Source organism: Sander vitreus, chromosome 9, assembly GCF_031162955.1.
Source record: "Sander vitreus isolate 19-12246 chromosome 9, sanVit1, whole genome shotgun sequence".
Taxonomy (NCBI): domain Eukaryota; kingdom Metazoa; phylum Chordata; class Actinopteri; order Perciformes; family Percidae; genus Sander; species Sander vitreus.
In genome coordinates this window covers 20635192-20663174 of record NC_135863.1, presented here as the reverse complement: position 1 = coordinate 20663174, position 27983 = coordinate 20635192, and the positions used below count along the sequence as shown (strand labels likewise).

At 42.5% G+C, this 27983-nt stretch overlaps 1 protein-coding gene across 4 annotated transcripts; it reads right to left on the bottom strand.

The window, feature by feature from the left end:
• Positions 1 to 30: 30 nt before the first annotated feature.
• On the bottom strand, positions 31 to 27961 carry dot1l (DOT1-like histone H3K79 methyltransferase). Of its 4 annotated transcripts, XM_078259183.1 has the most exons (29): positions 27562 to 27961; positions 20033 to 20076; positions 19330 to 19404; positions 18914 to 18977; positions 18294 to 18522; positions 17694 to 17788; positions 17322 to 17384; positions 17165 to 17220; positions 16117 to 16196; positions 14622 to 14690; positions 14415 to 14521; positions 13626 to 13667; positions 13434 to 13529; positions 13078 to 13300; positions 12829 to 12942; positions 12317 to 12408; positions 12066 to 12167; positions 10838 to 10975; positions 9768 to 9893; positions 9042 to 9481; positions 8837 to 8927; positions 8571 to 8720; positions 8301 to 8343; positions 7496 to 8115; positions 6956 to 7161; positions 6569 to 6642; positions 5801 to 6490; positions 4482 to 5066; positions 31 to 4127 (listed from the first exon to the last, which is right to left on the bottom strand). In XM_078259183.1, exons 1-29 carry the CDS (start codon positions 27640 to 27642, stop codon positions 4117 to 4119), a joined length of 4806 nt encoding a protein of 1601 aa, XP_078115309.1. In that variant the 5' UTR covers positions 27643 to 27961; the 3' UTR covers positions 31 to 4116. The 4 variants fall into 4 exon arrangements, with proteins under 4 accessions (XP_078115309.1, XP_078115312.1, XP_078115313.1 ...); XM_078259186.1 differs by lacking the exon at positions 4482 to 5066; XM_078259182.1 differs by lacking the exon at positions 31 to 4127 and having other exon boundaries at positions 4438 to 5066.
• Positions 27962 to 27983: the final 22 nt, after the last annotated feature.

Below are 27983 nucleotides of genomic sequence, written 5' to 3'. Positions count from 1 at the left end.
TACATGAATTGCTACACACAACAAAATGAATTCAAATATTATAGGAAACATTTTATTAATAATCAAAACGCAGGGGATTCCATTTTGTATCATTATAACATCTTAGGATAAAAGCACCAACATCAAACAGTAACAATTCATGAAAACCCGGGGCCTTTTGGAAAGTAGGTTTGCTGTTATTGCACCTCAAACCTGCCCTGGCTTCACTGTACACCCGCTGCAGGCCACGCGTGTCCTGTGAGAGAATCCCACGAAGGACAGTGAACCTCCCTTCTTAGGAGACGCAAACCTAGACATTTTCTGAGATGAGGAAGATGCTGAAAATCGTAGCCATTTCACAGCTTCTGCACTTAATAAAAGCATTACAAAGCTGGATTTCACTGGAGACGCTGGATGTATGTGAGAGTGAGAATGAAATCGGAGATTTGACTTTTGAATTTGACCTTACTGAGGGGGTTGTCCTGGTCCCGAGTTGGGTTTGAAAGGGACTTAATCATGCCAAAGCATGGTTAATAAGTCTGACATGCATTACTTCTAAGAAAATTGTTTACATCGTTTCAAGCCATGTGGGAAGTTCCTGAGTTAAGACCTTTGGCAGGATTTAGAGTAAACAGCCTCGACTGCAAAAGCTCTCACAGATGATCAGAAATGTACCAGGATGGAGCATGCTGGAGAACTGCATAGAAGCTTTGATTCAAATCATGCTCATAGCTAATTTTATTTTTTTTACAGTCTGTGGATCACACACCAAAAGACTTAGAGTAACAGCACCTCGTCCCTTTGACTGATTATATAAATAGCTACACATCTGTAATGGTGGTAAATTTTGCCATTCCCACAAACTATTCTCACTTGCACATTCACCACGCCGCCCCTCCAGATTAGAGACATTTCCGTAGGTTAAACTGGACCGTCAGAAAGCCGCCAGGCAAGCTCGCGGTGAAGATTATTAAACCATAAAACCCTGCAGCACAACAGGAGAAGAGTAGTATTTATCAATAGCTGCAATTTCCTTGTTTTAAGTGAAGGAGAGCACCGTGTCTGACTAGTAGTATTAAAAACCGACAGGAATCTGAAGACACCATTAAAAGCATAACATGTAACGGCAAATTGTATCAAACACCAAGAAAAATCCAAATGAAAACAGCTTCGACAATAATTACAAAAGAGCTCTCAGTGCTGGCAACAAGCAGACTATGGTCTCTAATTATGCTCTACAATGAATTTCTTCTTTTCACTTCAACACTCGCAGGTGAGAAACACATTTGTGAGTGCACAGGACAGGAGTTTACAATAAAGCTTTGATTACTCATCTAATCTTCCCTTAGATATGCACCGCCAAGTGGGGAAAAAGCACACACAACACATAAACTGAGCTTAAGTGTATTCCCACTAATCTAAGAAAAAGGAAGCTCGGCTGCTCTCACAAAGTGATACACACACATACATCCTAACACAACAGTCTTTGCAATGACACAGTATGCTCACATTACAAGGTACAAGGTAGGGCCTTGCCAGTAAGACATCTAAAGACAGTGTGTGTCAAAAGGGGTTGACACGTAGTTTTGTATGCACCAGTGAAGATTTCGTTTGTAAGACCTGAATTGCCATTGTTTGCAAACCGAAGCACCATTTTTTCCTGCAGAATCTGGGTTGGTTAAAAGAAAAGAAAAAACAAAAAGACGTGAAAATATTGGATAAAAAGTGATGACAGTTCTAGTGCTGGGATCTAGTTGTGTTCAAGCCACAGCACCGCAGTTTGTGTGTGTGTGTTAAACACACACAGATTTTGACTTTCTAGTACTGTCACAAGGATTCAGATGCTGTTGTGCGGCCGTGTTGTTTAGCGCCTTCTGGTAATGTCCCGTTGTGGCAATGCTTCACTCTCCTTGGCTTCAAGCCTCCTGTTTAACAGGTCGAGTTTAAGGTCACAATGCTAGCACCAAAACACCTCTATTCACTTATAGATATATATATATATATATATATATAGATATATATATATATAGACTGTATATAGATATATATTTTATATACCTTTCTGTTTATGGAGACATACAAGGAAAAACAAAAACCTATGTACAAAAACAGTGTGTCTTGTAGATAAGCAGCTCTCTCTGAGAGCAAAGCAGGCCGCTTATGTTTGAAACTGCGGCGTGAGAAACCCGACCAGAGGTCCTCATACCTGTTTACTCAGACTCTGAGCCAGCTGTTGCAGAGTAGTTTTATCGAAATGTGTTGTCTACAGTTGTACACGAGGCATTCAAAGAACCAGACAACAGCATATTAAATATGAGAAAGGAAATGCCAGAGAAAAAAGGCTTTACAAATGTCCCTGTGTACAGCACCAAGTATTCAATTTGTTTTTGATGTTTTCACTATAGAATAAATAAGATCATGTACAGTCCAAATTTAGCACCATTGTTTTCAGACTGAGTCAAGTACACACACTATTGCATTCTACAATATCAGCACATTTCATGTTAAAAAAAAGAAGAAAAAAAAATAGAGAAAAACAAATGCCAAGGCAAATGGAGAGACTGACAGCATAAATATAATAATCTAAATTATACACAACTATACAGTCGGAGAATGAATCACATTCACAGTACAAACATTGTTTACAAAAAACAAATTACGCAATAAAAAAGCAAACAAAAAAGGTGTGAAGAGAGTCCAGTAGTTTGTTGTGGTTATGGTTCGTTTTCTCAGTGTGTGAAGATTTGCATGCATGGGTGTGTGTGTGTGTGTGTGTGTGTGTGTGTGTGTGTCAACTATATGCAGTACAATTCCACATACGTGTCCACATTTTATGTCCTAAACATTTGCTTAAACCTGCATTTCCCAACAGCAGAGATAAATATGAACAAGTTTAGCTTAAGAAGAGTTAAAAATTCCTGCTGTGAATGTATCTCGGCTGCGTTCCCACATAGTAGTGTGATTTACCAAATTGGCCGAAGAAGAAAATGTTAATAAATACAGAAAGTGGCTGACAATGTCGATATAGCACCATCTCATCAAATAAATTTCATAGGGTCTTTTTGAAAAATTAAAATGTACTCGGCCTTATTGGCACCCCTTGAAATCTTTCTAATTAGCCATATTTTCAAAATTAGGCTGAAATCAGAACATGTTGTTGTGTTCAGAATTTAAAAACATACATCGATGTTCTTCCATATTTTTCAGTTCATTAATTTAAAGAATGTTAAATATGCTCCATTACGGTCACAAAACACCAACAAAGCTCATTTTTGAAGTTAACAAAGAAACTTTTACAGATGTTAAATATCTGATATTAGAAGAGAAACACTGAACCACACATTCATAATTACTTTCATCAAAGAGTTTAAGGGGTGTCAACAAACCAGCCAGGACTAGCACATCTTCTGCTACAGAGTAACTGTATCTTACTATCCAGTGTGAAGTTAGACCAAAATACTAAGTTCCTCATCTTGATTCATACTCAAATATGTTGCAACAAATATTCACAGAAGAAAACGGTTAAGAAGGCATGCATGCAGAGAGGCGACACTGCATGACATCTGAGCAGAGTTTAATGAACTGGCCTGCCTGCGCACGCGTGCGTGCGCAAACACCATGCACTCATAATAAGTGAACTTTGGAGGGAACGTGACACATGACGACTTTCAGATCATAAAGGTGGACTATGTGCTTCAATCTGTTCTTAAATGTTACATTAAATCATTAAAACTGATTATTTTGCTAGTTGCTGTAATAGTGACTAAGACAAAAAAAGACACATTATCATACTATTGAGCACCTTTAATTTAAACCAGACATCTTTATAATTCAGTTCATTGAGTGCTGAGCAGCAGCCAGTATACTGATTTCCATATTGTAAAATCTTCAAACCAACACATAAACATGACCGGTACCTGTGAATTCTGCTCAAGGTGACCATAGTGGTGGTTTGTGTGTGTGTGTGTGTGTGTGTGTGTGTGTGTGTGTGTGTGTGTGTGTCTCAGAGATCCCAGTACAGAAGCCGGTCTTGGAGGCGGTTGGGTAGTGCAGATGATTTGAAGCACCAGTGAGTGAGGAGAGTGCCTTGGTCCACACCTGGACATTTGCATAGTTTATTTAATTTTGAGGTAGTTTTCAACAATTACCTGAAACATCAAAGAAGACAGAAAAATATGTTGATGAGTGTTTCTATGGATGACATAGACGGCAATAAACAAATAAACAGTATTAAATCCTGTCACCCAGCATGTTTTTTTAAATCTAAAACCCGAGAATTGACTTACCTTGTTTAATCAGAACAACATCGTTTTGGGAGCACATGAAAAACAGGTATCCTGTCTCTCTCACTCCCTACCAGTCTCTCTCTCTCCCATTCTCTCCCTCTTTCCACCTTCTGATTGCCCTTCACCCTTCCCCTCTCTGTCCTCCCCCCCTCTTCCCCACACCCCCCAAACCCTATCTAGGTCGGGAGCCAGGGAGCTGGGAGGTTGTGTAGTTACCATGCATGCCCTGAGTCCTCCACATGCTCCCGCCACCACCCGAGCTGCTGGCCTGTGGTGGAGGGGGCAGCCGAGGGGAGTAGTGCACTGCGAATGGACGAGACGAGGAAGAAGTGGACAGAGAGGAAGAGGAGAGGGTAGCGGTGGCAGCAGCAGAGACAGAAGCAGAGGAGGCAGAGATGGAGAGAGAGAGGGATGACTGTGCTCTCTGGTGATGGAGAGAGGAGTGGGACAGACGGGAGGAGTGGAGGGAGTCGGATCGGGATGATGGCGGGGCGTCAGAGTGCGTGGGTGCTGAGGAGGAGGTGCTGTGCAGGGGTGGAAGAGGGGGCAGGGTGAGCGCGGGAGGAGAGGGGCTATGCAGGACTGACTGAGTGCGGCTGTGCTGAGCCTGGGAGAGGGGTAGAGGTGAGGACACGGAAGCCAGGCGCATGGAGGCTGGTTGGGGAGTGGTGTGCTGCTGGGTTTGGGAGGAGGTAGAGGATGAGGACGAGAGACTGAGCAGAGAGCTGAGGCCTCCAGAGGTGGGCAGCGTCACCCCAAACTGATGGGAAGACACTGTGGGAACCACGTGGTGAAATATACCTGCAAATCATACAGCAGAAATGGAGGGAGGAGGAGGGCGAGAGAGTGGAGGCAGAGAGAGCAGATAAAAGTGGCAAAGAGAGCGAGAAGGAGGGGGACAAAGAGAGAAGCATGGACTGAGCCAGGTTGTGCATAGCGGCAAGCAAGTCTTAAGACAAGCACACAGAAAGCAAACAGAGTCAGTCCACTGTGACTGCAAGTACACCAAATGAGTTGGCCAATTTAGGATTGCACTAAAAACTTTTCTTATTGTAGCAAATTGATTTCTGGGTTGATCTTTTGCTTACAAGTGAAATGACTCTGACATTCAACTCCAACAGATACACCCACAGAAAATGACAGTATAGTAAAGTAATAGTAAACCATGTTATTAATTCATGGCCAATCTCAAGTTTCAAGACAAATCATTGGTTCACAATTTTCTTATTTTAAACATTTTTGTTAAGCATTCATTTAGTTAAAATGCAACATTTTCCAAGGGTGTTTCTAACAGCAGCACTCAAGCAGCCAGTCCATGTGGAAGCGAGGAGCACAGGGAGTCAGTCCGTCAGTCAAACTGTCAGTGAGGCAGACAAAGACAGCAGCATTGGACCTCCACTTACCTGGCTCTACTAGCAGACCCATTTCCTCCGACTCATACTACTCTCTATCAAGACAACCCCAGGCTAAGACTACGACCTCACTCTTGACCGGGCTAAAACTTTACATGATCAGTTTGTCATTATGATGCTCACCTCCAGCCACTCCCCCTGCCAGCCCAGCACTGGAGAAGCTTCCCAGGGCAGAGTGTCCGTTGACGAGCCTTGGAGTCCCACTCACCGTGGATCCGCCTGTCTGGGCCCCGAACAAGGACTGTAAAACGGACGTCCCTCCAAGTGGGAACTGAGACCCCAGGTACTGCCCCACAGAGGATCCTGTGGTTGAGGAAACTGCTACAGGACTGCCCCCCACCTTCCCACTCAAAATGCCCCCACCAGTGCTGGCAGCAGCAGATATGAAGAGGTTCTGACTGGCCATGCTGCTGTTCGTCTTCAGTTCCCAGTCGCGAGGGGCCTTCTGTTTCTGGAGGGCCTGGCGTTGGTCGGAACCACTGCCTCCCTGGGCACCAGCACCACCGCTGCCTCCACCCCGCGGCCCTGCCTCCTGACTGAGGAAGGGGTTGGGGTTCACGTAGCTGGACGACTCTCCATCACTTCCTTTCCTCACCTGCTGATGCTGTTGTTTGTGGTCAGAATCTGAGTCTGTGCCCCGGCTCGACCCCCCCATGCCAAATGGAGAGCCCCCCTGTCTCAGGTCAGAGTTGGGTTGCTTGGGGTCAGAAATGGGTGAAAAGGTGGATTTCCACTTGCTGGTAGAGGACAAGGAGGATGTAGAGGAGGCCTCACTGCCTGTGCTGTTACCACTGCTGCTGCCAGACTTCCTGACTAAGGAAGGAGAAAAGAAAGACGGGTTGGCATTAAGTAGCAGAAGTCTTTATTTAAAGTGACATTTTCTTTTCTTACCTCTTTCACCATCCCCTAGTCTACCAGGTCCATCTCTGCTCTCCAGGGATATAGTGGCAATTTTTCTTTCAATTCTAGAATTAAATTCAAAACAAACAGCCATAAGCGGCAACAAAATGAGTTTGACCCCTATAATATCTGCAACAGAGCAATCAAAAGGCACGATCAAGGTCATTTTTTCTTTCACCAACGGCTGATTTGAAGAAAATTGAGTAGAAAGCAAAGAAAATGTAATTGGCCACCAGGCTACTAAGCAAAAACCTAGAAAGGAAAGGGAAAATAGCTTGCAGCTGTACTGGAGACCAGCAAAATCATCTTGCGTAAAAGGTAGCTCAGCAGGTCCATCGTTGTTCCTCTTAATCTGTTATATTATATTGACTATATTACCGTGAACTGGAGCTGTCCGCAGGGTATCCTGAGTCCTCGTCATCAGAGCTGGGGGCAGAGGAGTAACGGCCTGTGCCATTGAGCTCCAGGGGGCGCTCTCTCTTCAAGATGGGAGGCTGGTCCAGGTCAGGCCCAGCGGGGCTACGGCTTGATTGTTCTGGGGAGGAGATGGCAGAGATCTCCAGAGGCTGGTTGATGTTGTTCACCTGTTGGGACAAAAGACATGCAGATGACACTTTGCAATAAAATCAGGACTTGAATAATGTGATGGCAATCTCACTGCCTTCATCCACAGAGAAATCTGGGTGCCTTGTGTGCAACCACTGTTTTGCTGTTTTCCCAAAGCCTTTATGCCAAGGTATTTACACATACCCTTTATTTGTTTTTATATATGAAAATGCTGAACATACTTGTACAATCACAATCCTGAACTTTGTACAATCTGTAAAAAAACACCAATAAAAAGAGTTCGCAAAAATAATAAAAACAATATAATATCAGGTTCCTGTCAATTTTCTCTCTTGCCTTTTGGTGACTCACCATGGTGTTGATGTTGAGTGGCGATCCTGAGGAGTGGTTGTTGGAGCAGAGCCCGGGGAATGACCTCCTCTTTGGGGATCCGCTGGCAGCGACAGCCACTGTGGAGCTGCGTTTCCTTCTCCCCCGCTTACGTCCCTCTTGAGAGACGAGGCTGTGAGAGGCGTGTGATGACGACATATGTGTGGGTGTGGGAATGTGCTGTGTGCCGGGGGACTGGTGGTGGTGGTTTCCATGGTTACTGTGGTATCCCTGCTTGTTGCCAGTGTGATGGTGGAGGCGTGATCCTCCAGCCACGCTGCCTCCACTGCCTGACGAAGAGGAAGACGAGGAGGAAGAGGAGCAAGAGGAGAAGAAGATTCTCCGCCGCAGTTCACTGTCCTGGGGCTCCGTGTCGGATTCACCTCCTTGACGATCCTGTCCATCTTCTGGAAGAATCCTTGGGGGTCCATCTGCATACTGGAGCACCCCTCCAGTGCTGAGTGGGGGGCTCTGGATGGGACCTCCTCTGCCCAATGATCCTGACAAAGTAGTGTTGGGGTGTGGAGGAGGTGATGAAGAAGCCCCATTGTGGTCCTCAGGATGGGGACCTCCATTCATCAGCCCTGAGCTGGATGAATATCCTAAACAGAGACCAAACAGTTAATGGTTAAGGATGCAAGGAAGAACAGCCAGTCAAATATCAAATATAAAACACAAAATATTAAATGCACTTTATTAGTAATACAAAAAGACAATTCATTCTATGGTAACAATAGTGAATGCAATATGTAAACAATACATTAAGGGGTTGAAGGGTAATCCTTACCATTGGTCTGACCTGCCTGAAACACAGGACTCGGAGTACTTCTCTGAAATTATGAATGCAGACAATATATCACAACGTAAAATTCAAAAACAATATCAAAAAATTAAAAGAATTAGAACTAGAATTTGATCCAACATAACTAACCTGTTTAGCTTACTGTGTACACATCAATCTTATTCTTCAGTGTGCATTTCATTTATTACATGTGGAGCAGGGCACTAATGTACTTTGACAGTACCTACATTACAGTACTACACTGAACAAACTCACCAGTCTCTCAGCACGACTGGGCAGCACCACGCTCGCCAGAGGGATGCTGACTGGTAGTTTACTTGGGTGGACAGTGCTTAGAGGGATACTTATTGGAAGGCTCGTAATGCTGTTGTCACCCTGAACAGATGGGCTCCTCTCCTTACCACCCTATATAAACAAAGGGACAATTACTTAACAGTGAGAGAGCTGCAAGGAAGGTAGAAAACTTACAGACAGAGTGGCCAGTGCATGTGCACAGACAGCAAGGAAATATGAACATTTACCCTCTCAAAACCTTTATTCTGGGCATCAGCTGCATTGGGAGAGGGGCAGTTCATTTTGGCTCCGAGCGGAGAGTTCACACCACCCAATTCCCTAAAAAAAAAAGAAAATGTAGCTTAAACTAGTTAGCTCTCTGTTGGAACTTGGAGACCTTGAAAACAAAAAGTTTCAGTATTGAAAATTTGGGAGCTTTTAGTGCCAACCAACCTGTGTGCGGTCAGCCCTGGACCTCTCAAGTGAGCAGAGGCCGTGGGATCCTGGTTAAGGTGTCTCCGCAAGGCAATCTTTGCGGGGGAGAAGCGTGTGTAATCAGGAAGAGCGTAGGAGGAATTCTGCTGCCTTTGCCGGACATCAGGGATGGCGGGTAAAATCTCATGGTCTGGAGAGATGGGCAGGTAGCGAGAAAGAAGCTCCCCCTTGGCGTTGGCCCGGTCAAAACAGGGTGAGCTTGTGCCATTGATAGACAGCTCTGGGCTGACGCCGTTGAGGGCTGGGGCCGAGGACAGGCCAAGCTTAGAGGAGTCCATGTCTGTGGAAGAGCGAGATTCTAGGCTCTTTCTGTATGGGGAGCCATCACAGGGGCTGTAGGATTTAAGGTGAAGCAGCTCCTGCTGCCTTTGACTTTTCTCCAGCTCCACAATGCTGATCTACAAACAGACACCAGAGGGAGCCATTACACAAGAAAACAGGCATCCTACAACAATGATGATATGTGTAGGAAAATGTTTGTGACAGCAATTCATCAACTCTTCCTGAAAGCTACAATTTATTCAGTTTAAGGGACAAGGCTAATTCCTTTGAATGTTTCTCTGAAGATCCAGTGGGACGGACGAAAGTGGGAGAAAGAATGGAAGAAGAGGCCACAGGAGAACACAGCAAGTATCAAGGAATATATATATATATATATAAAAATGGAGGAGGCGGACTGTGTACCTGCAGCTCCAAGCAGTGTCTCTGTTTCTCAGAGATCTGTCTGCGTAGTGCCTGCTTCTCCTTCAACAAACTCTCCAGACACAAAGAGCCCCAATCTAGCTTTAGCTCCTCACATCGAGACTTCAGCTGGAAAACAACAAACGCACACACTTGCTGTTATTTATTCGCTTGGAGAATGCTCTAGCAAATTGAAATATAATTTCATATCAGCTTAAAGTGCAAGGCTGTAAGACCATTAAAACTGAAATTCAAGACTTATATCACGACGATCGAAAAACAAAAAAAAACGTCACATGTCAGAGTCCGGAAACAGCGTCTGAAACAAATCCCCAATTTCAGTGTAGCGGAGCTGCTGTGTGGGTCTTGCATAAGCAGTGTGGAGGTAGTGCTGGGGCCGGGGCTGGAGCCGCCAGATAATTGGCATAATTGGTTTGCTAGAGAACCTTCACATTTAGATGTTCCTCACTTACTGCATGAGACTCCAGCACCAGTACACCCAAGGTTCCCAGTTTAATTGCTTTCTTGCATAAGAAGCAGTAGGCTTCAAATATGTTGTTAGCAACTGGCTTTAACCAAGCCCTAAATTAAGTTTTTTCAAGCTAAGTATTGCTAAACTTGCACTTCCCTACAGCTGAAGAATAAAATCTGTTTTATGTCTGTGGTACAATCCGAAAGAGACTTGCAGCAAAAACATGAAAGCTGATTGGCTGCAATATAAGATGCATGTTGTTCTCATTTGTAGCCATAATACTGTAAATTGTATTTAGACTAGTGAAAGAAAGAACTACGACAGCACGGAATAAAAAAATAAAACATTCTAAAGCGCTGCAGCAGCATTTCAATGAGCATTAGAGGTAGCGTTACATGGATGTAGGAAAATTAAGACCTGTTTAAAATTATTTAAGACCTAGAACACAATACTTCAGCGAATGTAAGACTTGTTAAGGCCTAAAATTTTGATTTTGAAATTTTAGACTTTTTAAGACCCTGCGGAAACCCTGACTGTGTGGATGATTCTGTAGTGGAGGGTGGAGGTTACAACAACATAGTAGCAAGCCCTGAGGTCTCACCAGTAGCAGGCTGTGGTCTCTCAGCAAGGCCATGTCTCTCTCAAGCTGCTTAGTCTGCTCTTTCAGCTGATGATTGTGGGCAGATATCTCCGTCTGGGCCTGCAGCAGGTCCTCCACAGTCAAGGCTTTCACTCCCAGCTGAGCACCACACACACAGTCACGGACACAAACAGTGTCACACATCAGCTACAAACACATAATGCCTAAACAACTAATTAACATCAGTGAAAACCTTGGTTCGCTAACCTCCGGTGGTTCAAGTTTTTACCCTGCCGAGTCAGTCGCTACTATAGCATACATATTCTGTATTAGACAAGGATGGTGTGTTGGCGCGGCTGTTTGTTGAGTGTTTGTTCAGCTTACATATTACTACTTGTTTAGGTGCTTTTAAAAATAGCAAAGGTGAAACTAACTGAAACACACAAGTTTTATTTTGTATTTTCAATTTCATAGCATAAGAGATGAGTTTTCAGTTTTATAGCCTATTGTTACCTGTTGGGAAAGTGTTTGTTCAGTGTTCGTACAGTGTAATACAGAAGTGTTTAAATGTTCCCTGTTATTATGAAAATAGATTACTGAAGTTGCCAGAGAGCAAAAAGTCCGCAGCAAGAGGATTTTGTCTGTTTTTGACACACGCTCTACTGTCTTAAATGAAAAGAAACATGTCCCTTTTTCCCTGTGACCAAACTGTGACTCCTAAACTGGAGTATGAACCAAACCGTGACTTCTGTGTACTGTTACACCCCTAGTACACTGTCTGATCACTGTAACCTCACATCACTGTTGGGTGTAATTAGCTCTTTCAGCATAGCACATGTCTGACAACACCCAACAGGGATGCTATGCGTATCTCAGGTGCAGACTTGAAGTTTCAACCAGAGGAGCTTAGTGTTAAGTAAATGCAAACTACAAAACAAAAAAGAAGGAAAAAACCCAAAGTATGTTGTTCCTCTCTCACATTCCAGTTGGGTGTCACTGTCTGTTCATCTTTAAAGGGTTATAAGCTACTCAGGTTGTCCTTCAAATGGGTGTATTTAAGAAATAATCTTAGTACACACACGGTACTTTAGATTTATATAGATCCTTAATTTGATAAAATACCTCAAAAATAAAATAACTTTATGAGAGAGACCAAAGTAAAGATGGAAAACAACTGATGTTTGTGGAAATAATTTTGACTGTGTCCATACAGTTGTGTAATGGAGTGAAATAAAGTAGCTGTCCCCACCTCATCTAGTTTGGTCTGAAAGAGACCTTTGATCTTGTCCTTGTGAGACTGACAAACAGAGTGGAGCTGCTCCGCCTGCCCTGACAGGTCCCTGTGTTTTTGCTAGAGACAGAAAGGAAAGAATACAGGTTTTTTTTTTTTTTTAAGCTAGATGCCACTTCATATGTGTTGGCATGATATGTTAGTAAAATGTTCAAGGAAAATTGCAGCAGTAACAAATCAATAGTGCCTGCAATAGCATTACTTATTACCTTCTCCTGTTCTAAAAGCTGCTGCAGGTTGGAGCGGTACTGAGGAGTCTTCATGTGGGTCATAAACTGGAGGTATTGAACTTTGATGTTATCTGTAAAAAGATTTAGGTCATGGACACAAAGGGAGCAAAAACACAGGATATATTAGTTGGGTTGATGGGGAAATGGAGCTCAGACACCAAACAGATTGACATGCAGTGTTATACAACATGTAGGCTCAAACGAATGCGTCCCTTCTTCTGACCTCTCATTTGTAAACTCTGCTCTTCCCACTGTAGGCTGTTGCATTAACTTTTCATAGAGATCAAATACAGAAGATTCTTTATTTCTAAAAATGATTTAACAATCTGCGCATATTGAAGCTCAACTGTAACAATAAAACCATTATAATGAAATGAAAGTCAACCATATTTTGCATACAGATTTGCACAAAGTCTGGTATAATATGTAGGACTTGACAACTGATTTGAAGATGACAGATAAAAAATGAATCTGAGTCTTCATCAGCTCACCTAGCAGTTGTTGCAGACCAGGAGGAGTTGGGCTCAGAAGCAGCTGACTAGAGGGATAGTGCTGGACCTTGGGGGGAAGCTGGTAGAAGGGACTCTGAGGTTGCCGGTATGCATCTGTACACACAACATGCATATTCACGTTAAACTGAGATTTCTAGGCCATACAGTGTAGATGTAAAGAGGGCATTCATCATTTCTGTAATGTGTGTGTGTGTGTGTGTGTGTGTGTGTGTGTGTCTGTCCTCTGACCCTGAGGGGGTGCCGCAGAAAGGGTCTTGGCATGAAGCAGATCCAATGCACTCTGATTCTTCTTGTTTTTCTTCTCGGCAGCCGGGGCAGCTTTCTTAGGTCGACCACGTTTCTTGTTGTTCAACTTGCGAGCTTTGGGCAAGAGTCGGGCTCTTCGGGGTTTAGCAGAGGGCTTGACCACTGTCACCAAGCTAGGACGCTCATCCTCACCACAGGAGTCCTGCTGTAATACGCATAAGCGATATTTCAGGGACAGAATGGCACACAATGGCAAGTTGATTCATATTTAGTCCCCATCTTACTGGTCCTAGCAATTGCTTCCCACATAAAGTGTTGTAAATCTGTGCATGTCCTACCTTGTTTTGTTCTTTAGGTTTTGTGGGCGTGGTGCTATTGCTTTTACTGTCCTTCGTGTCCTTCTGCTGACGTCGCCTAGCTGCCTCTTGCTCCTCCTGATATAAAATGAACCAATTTCATTGTTTGATCCAGAAAATATAGATTGTACAGTGACTCATGCCAATACATTGAGGAAGAAGAACATGACTTACCCTGAGTTTAGGATTTTTGAGACTAGCAAAATAGTTTTCAAGCTGAAGAACAGGACAAGGAAAATAAGAATATTAGAATAATAGGGTTTACATTCTACCTAAGTTCAAATAACCATGGTGTTTACATTAACATTGGCTGTAACCTGATTTCAAAAATGTCATTGTGAATACAATTGATGTTTTATAAATAGTATAGTCTGTAGCATGTACATACAATTTGCTTTCTTGTGCCATTAAATAATATCTCTCTAATTACAGCTTAAAATACATTTGTAACTCTTTTTAAAGCAAACAATGAACAAGCCTTCATGGTTCATTTTTACACACTGAGACCAGTTCATCAATTGTAGACTGGTTCTTTATATCTGTCTTCCTGTGATGTTCTTGGATTATATTATAATGCAGTCACCCTTTGTCACTGCCAGTTCTTGGAGGTTGATTTGCCTTTACTCACTTACCCATGCTTAACCATCAAAAGACATTCTCTAAATAGGTACAAACAATATAGTCAAATCAATAAAGGCACATGTACATCATTAACTGTGGTGCCATTATAAGTCACCACCACTGTTGGGTCATCTTCTCAGATTGCTTAGTCATGGGACTGACTACTCATTGAGACAATACCAGCTGTTATTATGGCAGCCTCTCTCATGTTTAGGTTAGTCTTTGTGTCTAATGTATTTGTTTGTTTCAGCAGTCATTTAGTGTTTTATTTGTCAAGGTCTTCTCTTATAGACATTCTAGTCTCTGCACATTGGGTTCTCCTCCAAGAGCTTCAGTGCTTACTATGGTGCGGTCTATGGTGTGCAGGTAGTAGGACACTGGCTTTCCCGTCCAGGACACGGAGCCCCTCAGTGGAGAAAGCTCCACCACACGCATTATTGTGCCAATATCTGCAGGACAGAGAAAAAAAACATGACACTGAATTTTGAATACCTATCAAAGGAAGCATGAGACATTAAAATTGGATTTTCCACTGGTTGTGGTACCTACCACTTAGGTTTCGACTGTTTATTCTAAAATTTAAAGGTGCAAAAGGTTTGGAGGACACAATTTTTCCACCTGGGGAAATAAAAAAACAAAATCAATAAATACATTTGTTTGCAGTGGACACAGTAGCTGCAATGGCTCACTACATAAAGCAAACACAGAATATGAAACATAATCGCTTTTATTTCAGTTACCTGGCTTCACTAACCCTAACAACCGCGGTCCCGCATAACCTGTGTCACGACGCTGGTTAACAACTAGTTCAATCAACCCAGGGTTTCCCAATCCAGCGGCGCGCGCGTTCACATAAAAGAGGCGGTGTTTGCACAGCACGACCAATCGCAAACATCTACCAGAGCCGCATATTTTATATAAGAAGAGCAAATTATAATTCTACATAAATATGAAGAACACAGACACGGTTTTGCAGGCAAACACAATACAGTCGCTGCTTCCTAAAACAGGAGGAAAGCTGGCAAAAAATAGCTGACGCTGTAAAGGCGTAAATCACAACGCTAATAAATATCTTCCCCATCAGTCAGGCACTAGATCTGACCATAATTACACTTGTGCTTTCCATAAACTGCCGTTGCTTTAGCCTATTATTTCAGTTGCAACCCTGGCAGTGGAAGCGATCGTGAGAGCAAATAAAATATATATAAAAACATAATTCGAACCAATGTGTGCATTGGCAACACACGGCTCAAGATGCCGATAGCCTATATCCCTCCCATTAAAATCTATATATTTCATAAAAATACCCATCAGGGAATGTTAACGGGGTTGTCGGTCTCTAAATGTTTTAACTTTTATGAGCGCATCCGTCTCCCCCTCTCTGCGCACTGAGCTCTGCCTGATCTTCTAAGAACAGTGACGCCATTATCAATCGAGTATTGATTGGTCAGTAGGCGGTGCTTTTACACCAGTTGATCTCTAATCTCCAACTTAACCTGCTCCCGACCAGGTTAGGTGTTCAGCATAAGTTACCACGGCGATTGAACCCGGTAACAAGTGATCCACCGTTGTGGTACAGAAAACCCTGGGTTGAACCTGAAGTTACCTCGTTAACTCCAAATCTTGCTTCGTAGTACAGGCCTCTGCTGCTTAAAGCCTCGATTAGTTTACTCCTGAGGCCTCATAAAATGTCTGACTTTTTTTTGTGGCTCATCAACCATCTGCTCTGCCATACAAGTCGTTTTAAATGACAAATGACATAGCTCACTGTGGAGATAAAAGGACCAGTGGAATGAGGATCCCATATTTCTATCTCATTGTATTGCCTAGGAAAAACCAAATCAACCCAGTTTGTATTGATTACTCTTATGGTTGACAGAATGCATTGTCAGAAGTACATTGGCAAGATTTTCCCTTGAAAACCCATCCATGTTTACGTTAAAGTTAATATACTGAGGCTCTTTTTAGGAACACTTAGCTATAAGCCACAAGAAGTGATCACAAAAACAATGTTGTGCTTAGCTAAAAAAAAAAAAATACTAACCTTCCTTCATGTTAGCAAAGCGCTCCTTCAGCTGGTGATCTACCTCTGGACCAAAGGCAAAGTTATTCACAAAAATAATACTGCAAGATAGACAAAGAAAAAACAATTTAGACATAAAGTTGGCAGTTAAAAAAAAAATAAAAATAAAAAAGAGTGATATTTTTTGGCAAAGTTCTGCAGATAGTCATTATAGGACTGCTAACTTTCTTCTAAACCTTTCATTTAGGAGCTGCATGATTATGGACAAAATGATATTGATCAATATTGAGATCATGATTATTTGTCACGGTTATTCATTGATGTTAGGGACAAATATTTGTATTGCCCTTTCATAAATAAATAGAGCACTGCTTTCGCTTCCATGTTTGGCTATATTCCTGCTAATGTACCAATCTTCGCATCAAAATAAGACTTATTGTTCTTATTCACAGTTCATCCCCAAGAAGCAACATATAAATAAATAAAATTGTACCCAAAAGGGACTAGCTCTAGGACATTTGATTTTCGTTTTGCCCGTGTGCTCTCTGTTGCGTATTACTCTTCTTCTCTGGACTGCAGCTGCAAAATTATTTTGCAGGCTGCCTCGTCATAGTACGGGCACAGTGGCATGCCAGCGCCACAACAGAGAAGCCAAAACACCTCAATCGCCCCATGGTGGCTGTGTGTTAGTTTAGGAAGCACTTGATTTGATATGCAGTAGAGTTTTCAACGAGCGAAGCACGCATTTAAAACGGCAATACACTCATCATTCGATCATGTTTAATTGTGGGAAGCCAAAACTGCGATTAGGATTCATATTTGATTCATTGTGCAGCCCTAGAGTCTGCATATGATGTTCTTTATCTGGATAACTAGAGTTATACTTGCTCATTTGTAAGTGTTTTTCATAACGGTAGCTTTTATTACAGGACTGAACCGTTGCATTACAATGTATAGTGGTTTCTATTTTCTAGTCTCTCAGTGTATAAATTCAGCTTATAAATGGTCTTATTGGAAAATGGAACCTGCGTCTTTCAGACTAATGCGGTGACCCCGTTTGGTAAAACACCTTGTGTTGGCGATTCTTTCCTTCCATTCTTCAGACAGAAAGTCACCTCTCTCCAGCTGAAAGAATCAGTGCAGAGTATGGGTAAAAATTCTGAAAACCCTTGGATCTGCAGAACAGTATAGAAATGTTGTGTGTGTGCTTTACGATAGTCACTTACTGTGTACTCCCCATGTTTCTTCCCGTACCATTTCATCCACTTTTTAAACTCTTTATCCATGCTCTGAGAGAGAGAATGTCAATATTAATATCCAAACAACAATGCTGGTTTGGGTGTGTTCCTACAGGGTAATGATGAGAAGATAAAATGTGAACCGGGAAATCCACTTTGAAGACTGATTGGACACAATGACACCACACAGCGGAAAAACTTCAGACTCCTCTGTTTATTTGCCAGAGGTGATTTGCACTGCGCCAACACTGCATCGTTTCACTACAATGACTGTGGAAGCGGTGATCTTTGACACAGCGGTGTTGTCTCGTTCTCTTTCTGGAATACCCCTCTGGTCTTGCAAGATATTTATGTGGTTACCTCTGCATATGTAGCTGGAATGTCTGCTTTCTCTACACCGTAGTAGTGTTTACAGTTGGTTGCTGCTGCAACTTGCAGCACTACCTGACCAACTCCTGCAAATAAGAAAACAATAGGTTCACGTCTTACACTAAACAAACAAAGACACTTAGGCTGTCAATATCATGGATGCATAATAAGACCTGGATACAGCGTATGAGGCGAAACCCCATTCATTCCTATGAGAGTTGCTAAGTGGCGCACAAAGCCAAAAAAGTTCAATTTCCCCATTATGAAATTACCCAGATGATCGGCGCTGCTTCTGCACTATGGGGCCTATAGAGCAGTCGCACTAGAGACCTCCGGCGGCCGAGCCGGCTACTTCCAGTTTAGCGCAAGAAGGACACGGAAGTTGTAATTCCACTGTTTGGCCGCTATGTCAAATTGGCTTCAAAGCCCGGTGCACTTCCTGTGGGCGTGGTCAATATAGCCACCTTTCAATATTATTATTTGTTTATCAAAAACCGTCCCCACTACACTATTAATAAGCTATCAACCTATTAACAATGTATTTGTTGGGATACACTACTAAGTGACGTCCCAAAATAACAGCAGACTAACCACTGCCGAGGTCAACAAAGGTGTCATCTTCCATCATTTCCATCTCGTCGATGATCTGAGCCACCAGGTCGAAAGAGGTCTCTCCGTACACCTCAGGGGAGAAGGGCTCATAGTTGTTCAGCTTCTCCGGGTCGGTCACTGAGTGGTTGTACACCTGCTGTAGGATGTGTCTCAGCAGCCCATTTGAAGGACGCTTGTTGAGCTTCATGGGCTGTGTAGTCCCTTTCCACTATAAAACGGGATTATATATTTATTCACACACTACAAAAAACACTCAAAACAAGGCATAATGGCTTTTTTCTACACGTGCAGATATTATCCAGGGGTGCTGGCCTTTCGAAGAGAAGGACAAATCCATAAATAAGAGAATACTCGACACAAATGTGGACTAGATAGCAACAGCGTTTATGAAACATCTGGTCAATAACTTGAAGCAAAAATCACTAATTATATTTCATTATTATTGTTAGACAGTGTTAGGTCATGCGTGGCACTGATTGAAGGGAACACTGTAATAGACTCACAGTACACAGATACAGTGTTGTTCACTTTGAGTGACTAATGTTTCCACATTCACTTCAGCTACAGAGCACTAAATACCCGTCACACATCGGACTCACCAGCTGGTGAATGCTGTCGATGGCCCTGTTGTACTTGTCACAAAGTCTCTGCATACTCTCGAAGCTGTGAGAATAACAAGACACAAAATGAATACCATCATTTTGTACAAGATGAAATTCAAGTTCCCAGTCCAACACCTATTTTACTGTTGACTTCACAAGAACAATTTTCATCTTAATGCAACCCTGAAAATACTCCACTTAAATATTTGTGTTAATGGGACATAAATATATTCACTATTACTGACACTTTTAGAGAACACCAACCTCAGACAAATAGGAAAACAAAGACTTGTATTTAGACATACAAGCAGACTGTTAGTCTGCAGTTAGCCTGACTGGATGAAAGTGTTTTTGTTTAACTATCTCATAATCTCCAAAGACAAAAACTGATTTTGACACGACCCTAGGCTCACCTCTTGGTGTCATAGTCAATGAGTACGTAGTTTTCCATGGCCAGTTTGAGGTCTGGGATCTCCTCACACACCCACCTAGAGGAAGCACACATACAATGGTTACTAGATCATACACCCGACACCTAGGCGTCCGGTATACTCACGGCAGCCGACCTGTCGCGTGCAAATGTGACGTCATGGGAGCGCCGCAACTGTTTATACTCGCGCGTGGTGGGCGCGACTCTAGTTGCAGTCTTCTCCTGAACAGAGGTGGTGCAACTGAGGAAAGGCTACCGTCTTTGCTATTTCTACGGACTAGAAGAAGAAGAAAAGGTAAATGGCAGAACTGGCAGCAGCATTGACGTCAATGCTTCGATTTGATTCAATGAGCTACTTGGTCAGATCAAGCCTTTCATTCACCATAAAAGAACTCATCTTAACCCAGTAAGTTTACAAGAGAGACTTGCAGTCACTCAGAGTCCTGGCATCCAGTTACCCTCGAACTCGTCCATGCTTCCTGTTTCCACTTTGTCGTGCGCCGCTGGAAAAAAAAAAAAGAGTGGTGCACGACCTCTGGTCGCTCACTTAAAATCCTGGCGCGCCAGCGAGATCTACGTCATTTTGACGTCACACTGGCAAGCGACAGGTCGGCTGCGGCGACCTGTAAAAAGGTCTTTACTGTCTGTGTGAATGCGGGAGTTCAGAGGATGGAATGGTCACTTACCGAATGGTCTCGATGATTTCATGAGCAGCATCATGGTGTTTATCCTGAAAACAGAGGGGAACAAAATAGTAAACACCTCTCAGCATAACCCTTTAAATTCAACAGTGACACAAACTGCAGCTTCCAAAATGACCATAAAGTTTAATCAACACCTCTCAAAAACTGAAACTGAACATTATAGCCTACATGACAGTAGTGGTTATTGCAGGACTGTTTTCTTACACTGCATTGGTTTAAGCGAAGTGTACCTAATAAACTTGTAACAGAGGGTAGAAAACCCCAAACAGTCTGTATATCTTCCCTTAAAATAAAGAAAATTATATAAGAATATAAACCAGGTGGCACAATACTCAATGTTTACAACACATACTATACACTGAATGAAGCAGACTCTTAAAAAGGGATAGATTTTTTGAAGTAGGGTTGTATGAATCTACAGTAGGCGGCGGTTGGCATGTTCCCAATTAGAAGAAACAAACGAGTACTAGGGGTGGGAAAAAATGTCACGTATGTATCGTGATTTTATTTTGCAACAACTTTTAAAATGTATTCTTTTTCCCAGAATCAATATTTATTTAAAAAAAAATTTTTTACCAATGATTCACCTACATATTTTCTGTTCATACGGTACCACCAATGGCAACTACATCATATCCTTTTTTCCCCCCTGCAAAACAGACCGAAAGCAGAAAATGCACAAAATCCATGTTATGTACTTCTTTACAAATGAAATAAATGTCGGACTGACTAACTGACATGTGATAGGCAATCTTTTTTTAGAAATGTCTCATGATATGTTGTATATTAATCAACTTTTGTTTTTGTTAAAGGAGGAACAGAAAATCGCAATACTCAATACTATCGGATCGCAATGCTGAAGAAAATCGAATCGGGACAAAAGCTTATCATCCCAGTCCTAACGAGTACCAACACAGAACAAACCAATATACTCCTGTGGTCGGAGGCAGCAGCAGCTACCTACAAAAAAAGTCTAGGGGTGGGAAAAATAATTGATTCTTAGATGCATGGCGATTCTCCCTTGAACGATTCGCTTATCGATTCTGATAAGTTAATAATCGATTTTTAAATGTGTGGATTTTAATTTAAAAGTTACTGTCTCCAGACTAGTACAAATCAGAAAACAGAGTGACTGAAAAAGGATGGGATAATGGACAACAACTTTGAGTTTAGGGAAGAGTGCAGACAAAACACACACAAAAATGGCCAAAAGGAGAAAGAAAATTAAATTTTGTATATATACACACATGATCTAATAAGACATACATAAAATAATTAGGCAAAACACATATAGGCTGTTCATATACTTTATCATAGACTGAGCCTCTAAAGTAGGGCTGCACAATTAGTCGACTTTTAATCACGATCACGATTTTGGCTTCCCACGATCAAATTCACGTGATCGAGCGATATTTAAAATGCTTCATTCCGTTCATAGAACGCTCTGTGTCAGTTTTTTTTTTTTCCAAAGCTCTGTAAACCACTCTGATCACGTGCCTCCATGAGCCAATCAGAGTTGTTCCTTGCAGCTGAGTTTAGAGGTTGACAGTCACAGAGGACCGAGGACAGAGTAACGTGAGGAAAATTCCACAACAGATAGCAGTCAGTCATAAGTCGTCACCAGGTTTACCAGTTTACCAGTAAACGCAACATTTTGTCCCGTCTGTGTTGTTTTTCAGGCAACAGCAGTGACCAGTGCTAGTTTGTGTCTTTTAGCTCATAGCTTTAGCGGCAGACTGTTGACTGTTGTGACAGTGAAATCCAGTCACACTACACCGTTTAGCTGTCAGCATTTTAGCCGTGTTTAATCCAGTTACTACTGTAGCTAGCGGTAGGCTAACGTTAGCTGCTGTGTAACGTGTTATTAGTGTTTACTAGCGTGACATGCAGTGATGTTTCTGTTGCCTCTAACGTCTGTTTTGGAGCATCAGAGTGCAACGCAGACATTTAAATGGCACCGTAATGAGGCACCGTAATCCGCGTTGCTATTTCTTCCGGTAGATACCGGGATTTTAACATGCGCCGTTAACGTGAACAGAAAATTGCGTTGCTTGTATCTTTTCACGGCAAACACGTGTGGAAAGCGGTCGCACAACAACTTAAATGGCATACTCCTTCAAAGTATCCTTCAACAAAGGAGGAATGTAGCACAATATGGATGTGAAAGCAGTTACAATTTGTTTGGGTTAAAATCAACAAATAATCGTGATAATTAATCGTGATCAATATATTGATCAAAATAATCGTGATTATCATTTTGGCCATAATCGTGCAGCCCTACTCTGACATGGAAGATTACTGGGAGAGAGGGTGACTTTCACAAGCATGTTTAAGGCTTAAGCATGGAATGACTACAAAACAAAAACCTCAGTAGACAAAACATTTCATTCAAACTTGTGTGTGACAAATACTGTATATGTCAAAATATAAGCTTTGTCTAGGAAGTGATTAGCAAACTCTGATTTATATGTATATTCTTTAAAAATAACGCATGGAAATGCACATTCAAAAATTGTTGCATCGTGATACATCGATAATCGGTTTAGAATCGAATTGTTGGCCTCTGAATCGGAATCGAATTGTGAGGTGCCAATCGATTCCCATCCCTAAAAAAATCGATATCAGTTTAAGTGTACGCTATATTTTTCATATTTGCTGGTTTTATACCGCTTTACATTGCCAGCAGAGAGCCCTTTCCTTTTGGCAACACATTTTCTCAACCGTAGAACTTTCATATTCCTACACAGAAGGGTAACTGTCCCACACACTGTATTATGCCGCAGAGCAGCTGTTTGGGTCAGACTTTCAAGAAAATAAAAATCAGTGATTAGGACAAAATGCCGTTCACTGTGGAGACAAGAGGATACCTTTATGAGTATTCAGAAAAACAACTTTTGCAGAGGGAGACTGAACGGCCCGGAAAAGAGAGAAGGGAAACTTCTGTGGAAAGCAAAGGGCTGTCTAAACCTGCCTCCTAGTAGTTTGAATTTCAAGTTTCATTTCATTTGGAGTAACTCTCTGGAGTAACCTTCAAGAACTTGGTTTAGTTAATTCAAGATTCGGCTTAATCAGACTATTCCGAACCATGTCTTAGATTTAGGTTAATCTGGTTCAAAATGGCACTAGGCCTTCATAACAAGGTCACCATAACAAATTTTGCTGGACGATAAATTGTCCCAGAAATGATCGCGATAAACGATAATATTGTCGTTCTGAGACCATTTTCATCTAATATAATGATAATGGCATAATAATGCAGGTACACCTTTTCAAAGTTCAATAAACTTTTATTTCTAAAGAATATTTAACACTGGAACTGGAAGACATTTGAAATATCCAAAATAAATGAACAAAACAACCAAAAACTATAAATAAAATGGACTCTCAGTGCAAGTGCAACAAAAAATGCACTTGCATAAAAACCAAACACAACCAAAAGCAATAAATGAAATGAGTCTAGACATGAGTCTAAACACTTGGGAGTGCAGGGTCCAGTCAGCAGTTATGTAGTGTAAAGTCAAGCTCATATATGGTCATGTTTGACCACATATCCGTGGTGGCAGAGTAAAATTGGATGTCTTTGATCTCCTTTAGTATGTCGTCTTTCACGCTGTTGTACAGTTGTGGAATTGCCGTTTGTGACACGTATGTTCTCCCCGGCAATTCGTACTGGCTGTCAAATGTTTGCAGCATTCGCTCGAAATGCCGGCTTTTCGACGATACTGAAGCAAACTACGCTGTCTGTGAGTGCACACCATTTTGCACTGTCCTGTTTGTACTTTGTTTGTCGACTAAACGCCCCAGTGATTGTGTACTGTCGGGAAGACGGAGACGGCCTATCTGTTGTAGGTTTTTTTTCCCCAGCTGGGAAAACTGCACCGGATGATTGTGTTCTAGGTGCATATGTTTGTTGTGTTGCCGTGTTTAGTCGCTACCGTTTTACAACAAATGCGACATACCGACTCGCTCAGGTTAAGTGGTTCACCGCGGTCATTCGGTTTTCAAACTGCAGCCGCCGCGTTTGGCTTTGAAACCAATTCCATCTTCTTTTTAATTCCTCCAACTCTCAACTAGCGTTTTCTCTGGCTATACTCCTCACGCGGCTCTTTTGCTGCACTCTGTGGTAGGCTACGCCAGGAGTCCCGCCTCCCCACACAGAGACCATGCGGCTGACAAGTGACTGACATGAGGGTTCACTCCTCGTTACGCTAAGGAACCGAGAGGGGTCACCGATGCACCGGAGTGGTCATCCAGTCTCTGGAAACAAGCATGAAAATGGAAATTATCGCGGCTCGGAAAAATGATCAAGCTCATTTTTATTTATCATGCGATTAATTGATTTATTGCATATCGCGACAGGCCTAAATGGCACTTGTCTAGAACAAAGCTTAATAAAATAAGTATATAATTATATTGATCCCATGTAGTGAATATATAGTTCGTAATCTTAGCTGGAGTGTGCTGAGCAGCTCTGTGGGAGTACGTAATGGGACTCAAATTACACCCAGAGCACAGCCAGCCTGAGCCTGTTGCCTGAGCTGACCCACTGACCCACTTTCTGTCTACTGCTCCAGCGCATTGCCAAGAAGAGCCTCTGGTGGAGGAAAAGAAAAGAGAGGAGGAGAAACTAGAGGGTAAAAATAAAGTGAAAGTGAAAGTGAGTAGGGCTAGAAACGGGGGAAAGTGACAGGGGAAGAGAGAAGAGGGGAAGCCTGGTATTTGTCAGCTGTTTGAGGCCTGGCACAGCAACCGCAGCTAACGGCTCACAGACTGGAGCTCCCGGCTTCCCGCTCAATACTGCCCGCCACTACTTCCGCCAAAGCTCAAACATGCATGCGCACACTTAAATATCCATGGTAACACAGGAAATCTACTACTATTTCTGTCAGCAGCACAGCATTTCAGCTTCAGCTAAAAAGCAGCATGATCTACACATCTTCTTCAGCAGATTTAACACACTGTGTTCCACTAAATATGGAAAGTGTAAAAGGTGTGTGACTATATAAAAGAGACCGTGTGAGCGAGCGAATGAGATGCTGAAGGGAGGAGGTCATCTGCTCACACAAAGACGGCACACAGCAACACCAGCACAGGGCTGCTGCTAAAAATAAACACTGTCTGAATGTGAGTCAGACAAAAAGAAGAGGAGACCCTCCTCTCTCCCCACTGTGGGTATACCGACGCATGTACGACGACTCCTCTCTACACCACCTCTTCAGTCAATCTCTCCGAGCATCATGGGCGTAGGGGTTTTACGCTACACGCTGCTCCACTACGTGTACCACAGCAGCACCTACGAGACCAAATGACTAAGGCAGGCGTACCACTCACACCCTTTTACTACTCTTACTTACCATTAAATACAACTAGTTCTCGCAAACTAACACATCAGTATATAAAACAAGATACTGGTGCTAGCTTTCTGTCTTCTAATCAGTGTGTATTTTGTGAAAAGAAAATGTGTGTACAGTATCTGATCATACTGCTATCCAGAGGAGATGTCTTGACATGTAATTGCACCTTTCTAAATAATGGATTTACAGGTGAGAAGAACCAAACCAAAGACGTTCAGCAGTACGTCGTTTAAAGGCTATGTAAGCCTGGTAAGTGCCCACACCCAGAACCAGATGGACAAAGAGCTGCACCACACCAGAGGTGCTCTTCATATGGAAGCATTTACAGATGCGCAGATGTGGGAATTTAGTGAGAGATGGGGAGAGAGACAGGGAGAAACACAAAGCAAAAGAAAGAGTATTTTTATGGGCTTCATTCTAGGGGGCGGATTAGAGTAAAAGCACGCCTTATATTGCAACAGCCTGTATAACAGCCATGTTGTGTGTATCACAACACAAACTGCACTGTGTCCATGCTCTGCGGGTGAGATAAGCAATCCTAATGCTCTGTGGGAGTATAGAATGAATCTGCATGGAGTGGGATCTGTTGCTACCAGCAAGCAGCTTAAATGTGAATGAAAAAACACTTGAGCTGACATGTGTTTTTGAATTCTATTAATATAGCATTGCTGAAAAAGAGCAGTCCCGTCTATCCTCCTCCCTGTAGAGTTGACCATATGGACATGAGAGGAAGGAAGACGAGAGAGGAAGTCTTTCCCCTTTGAAAACAGGAGGAGAGCACCGCATGAATAGGCTCCATGTTGCAGGACTATCAGCTGTCTCTAATTCAATGCACGACAGCTAGTCCGAGTATAAATAGCTATCATGCAGGTCAACGGTATATTTTTCAATAGTATAAATTCCTGACATGCTTGCTCTTGCGTTTATCCTTACAGACCACAACACAAGGAAATGGGTGAGGCAATACATTTGAGGGGGAGGAACTGTAAGTGTTATCAGATTGTGGCCTGGTGTAAATGGAGAGTCAACTCTGTCAGCCAAAGCAGAGAGGAGCGGCTAAGCAAAGTAACTCTGACTCAGTGACTTGAAATGCATTCAGTTCATATTGTGATCAACTACAAACAAACTAAATGCTGGAACTGAAATAACCCGACCGCTACACAAGGTACAGTGTGGGTGGAGGAGATGCACAGAAACGACCCACTCTGACATTCTGAGAAATTTATCTTTTTTCAGTCAGCGCTGACTGTCTCCCCACAATTACCATAAATGAGAAACACAATTTAAAGTTAACTATACACCACAGAACTTGCAACCGCTTCCCTTTCCGTTTGTCTTCAATGAGTCAACTGCAACCAGCCACTGACGTGTTGACAGCATGCTACATGGGAATACTAAAAACGGAGGAAAAAAAGGTCTCTTTCTAGGTAATCATGACTAGTGCTGACTTAAGAACTGACAGATCGGGGATCATATGAATGTATAGAGCTCAAACTACCAAGCACAACCTGCTGGTCTCAATCATAGGGATGCCATTAGATTTAAAACAAAAAAACACACTAAGCACTCGAGGAATATAATACGGCCATCCACATGCCTGTAGCATCGAGAAACACAGACCTCAGAGTTCACACAAGCACACACATCTTGTACACAATCTCTACATCGCTATGTGTCCTGTGTGATTGTTATCTGGTATCAAATGGTAGATCTGAGCAGAGAAAAAGACGGATCATAACCCCCCTTAGTTTTTGTTGGGCAAAAACTAAAGGGGTGAGACTGACACAATGCTGGATGTGAAGGGTTGTCTCTTAAGTCGCTCTAATTTCAAAACACCTTATTACTGGCTTGGTTGTACTTGTTACCTAGTAACGTTAACGTTCCTCTGCTCAAATGTACCAGTATGTATGTTCGTATTGTCTGGGGAATACCTTACGGTAACACACGTTAAAAAAAAGCTAAATATTTGATCAGTCATTGTAGTTGGCTGTTACTGTCTGTCACCAACCCGACCAGTTTGACTTGACCCCCCCCTTACAAGCGTGCAATGGCTCCTTTAGCTAGCCAATGTTAGCAAAAAGCTAGCTAACAAAGACAAAAACAGAGACACAATCTAAATATCTAGCTAACCGGTGAGATTTAGGGTTTAATACTTACGTATACTGGCAATGGCCACGGATAACCAGCAGGTTCTGCTCCAACCGGCGATTTGAGCTTTAGCTCAAGCTTTTCTCCCATTCTCCACTTCACGGCGGCTTGGCTGCGGTAGATAGCTAGCTAGTTAACTTAGCTAGCTCTCTGTTAGCCAGCTGGTCGGTTAGCGAGCGAGCTACAACGTGAACATTTTGTAAGAAAAAAACGTTGAAACGCGTAAAATGAAAAAGAAGTCGACGCTTGTTGCGCGGTAAATAACCACAGAATGCGGTTAAGTGTGTAAATGTATCTGACTAGGTTTTGTATTTTGAATAAAATGCCTGTTTATGTCCACTGGCAATAACACATCGCCCGTATCGCCGCCATCTTGCCCGGCATGAATAAATATGGCAGGGGGCCACTGGTAGCAGGGGACACAGACGTCA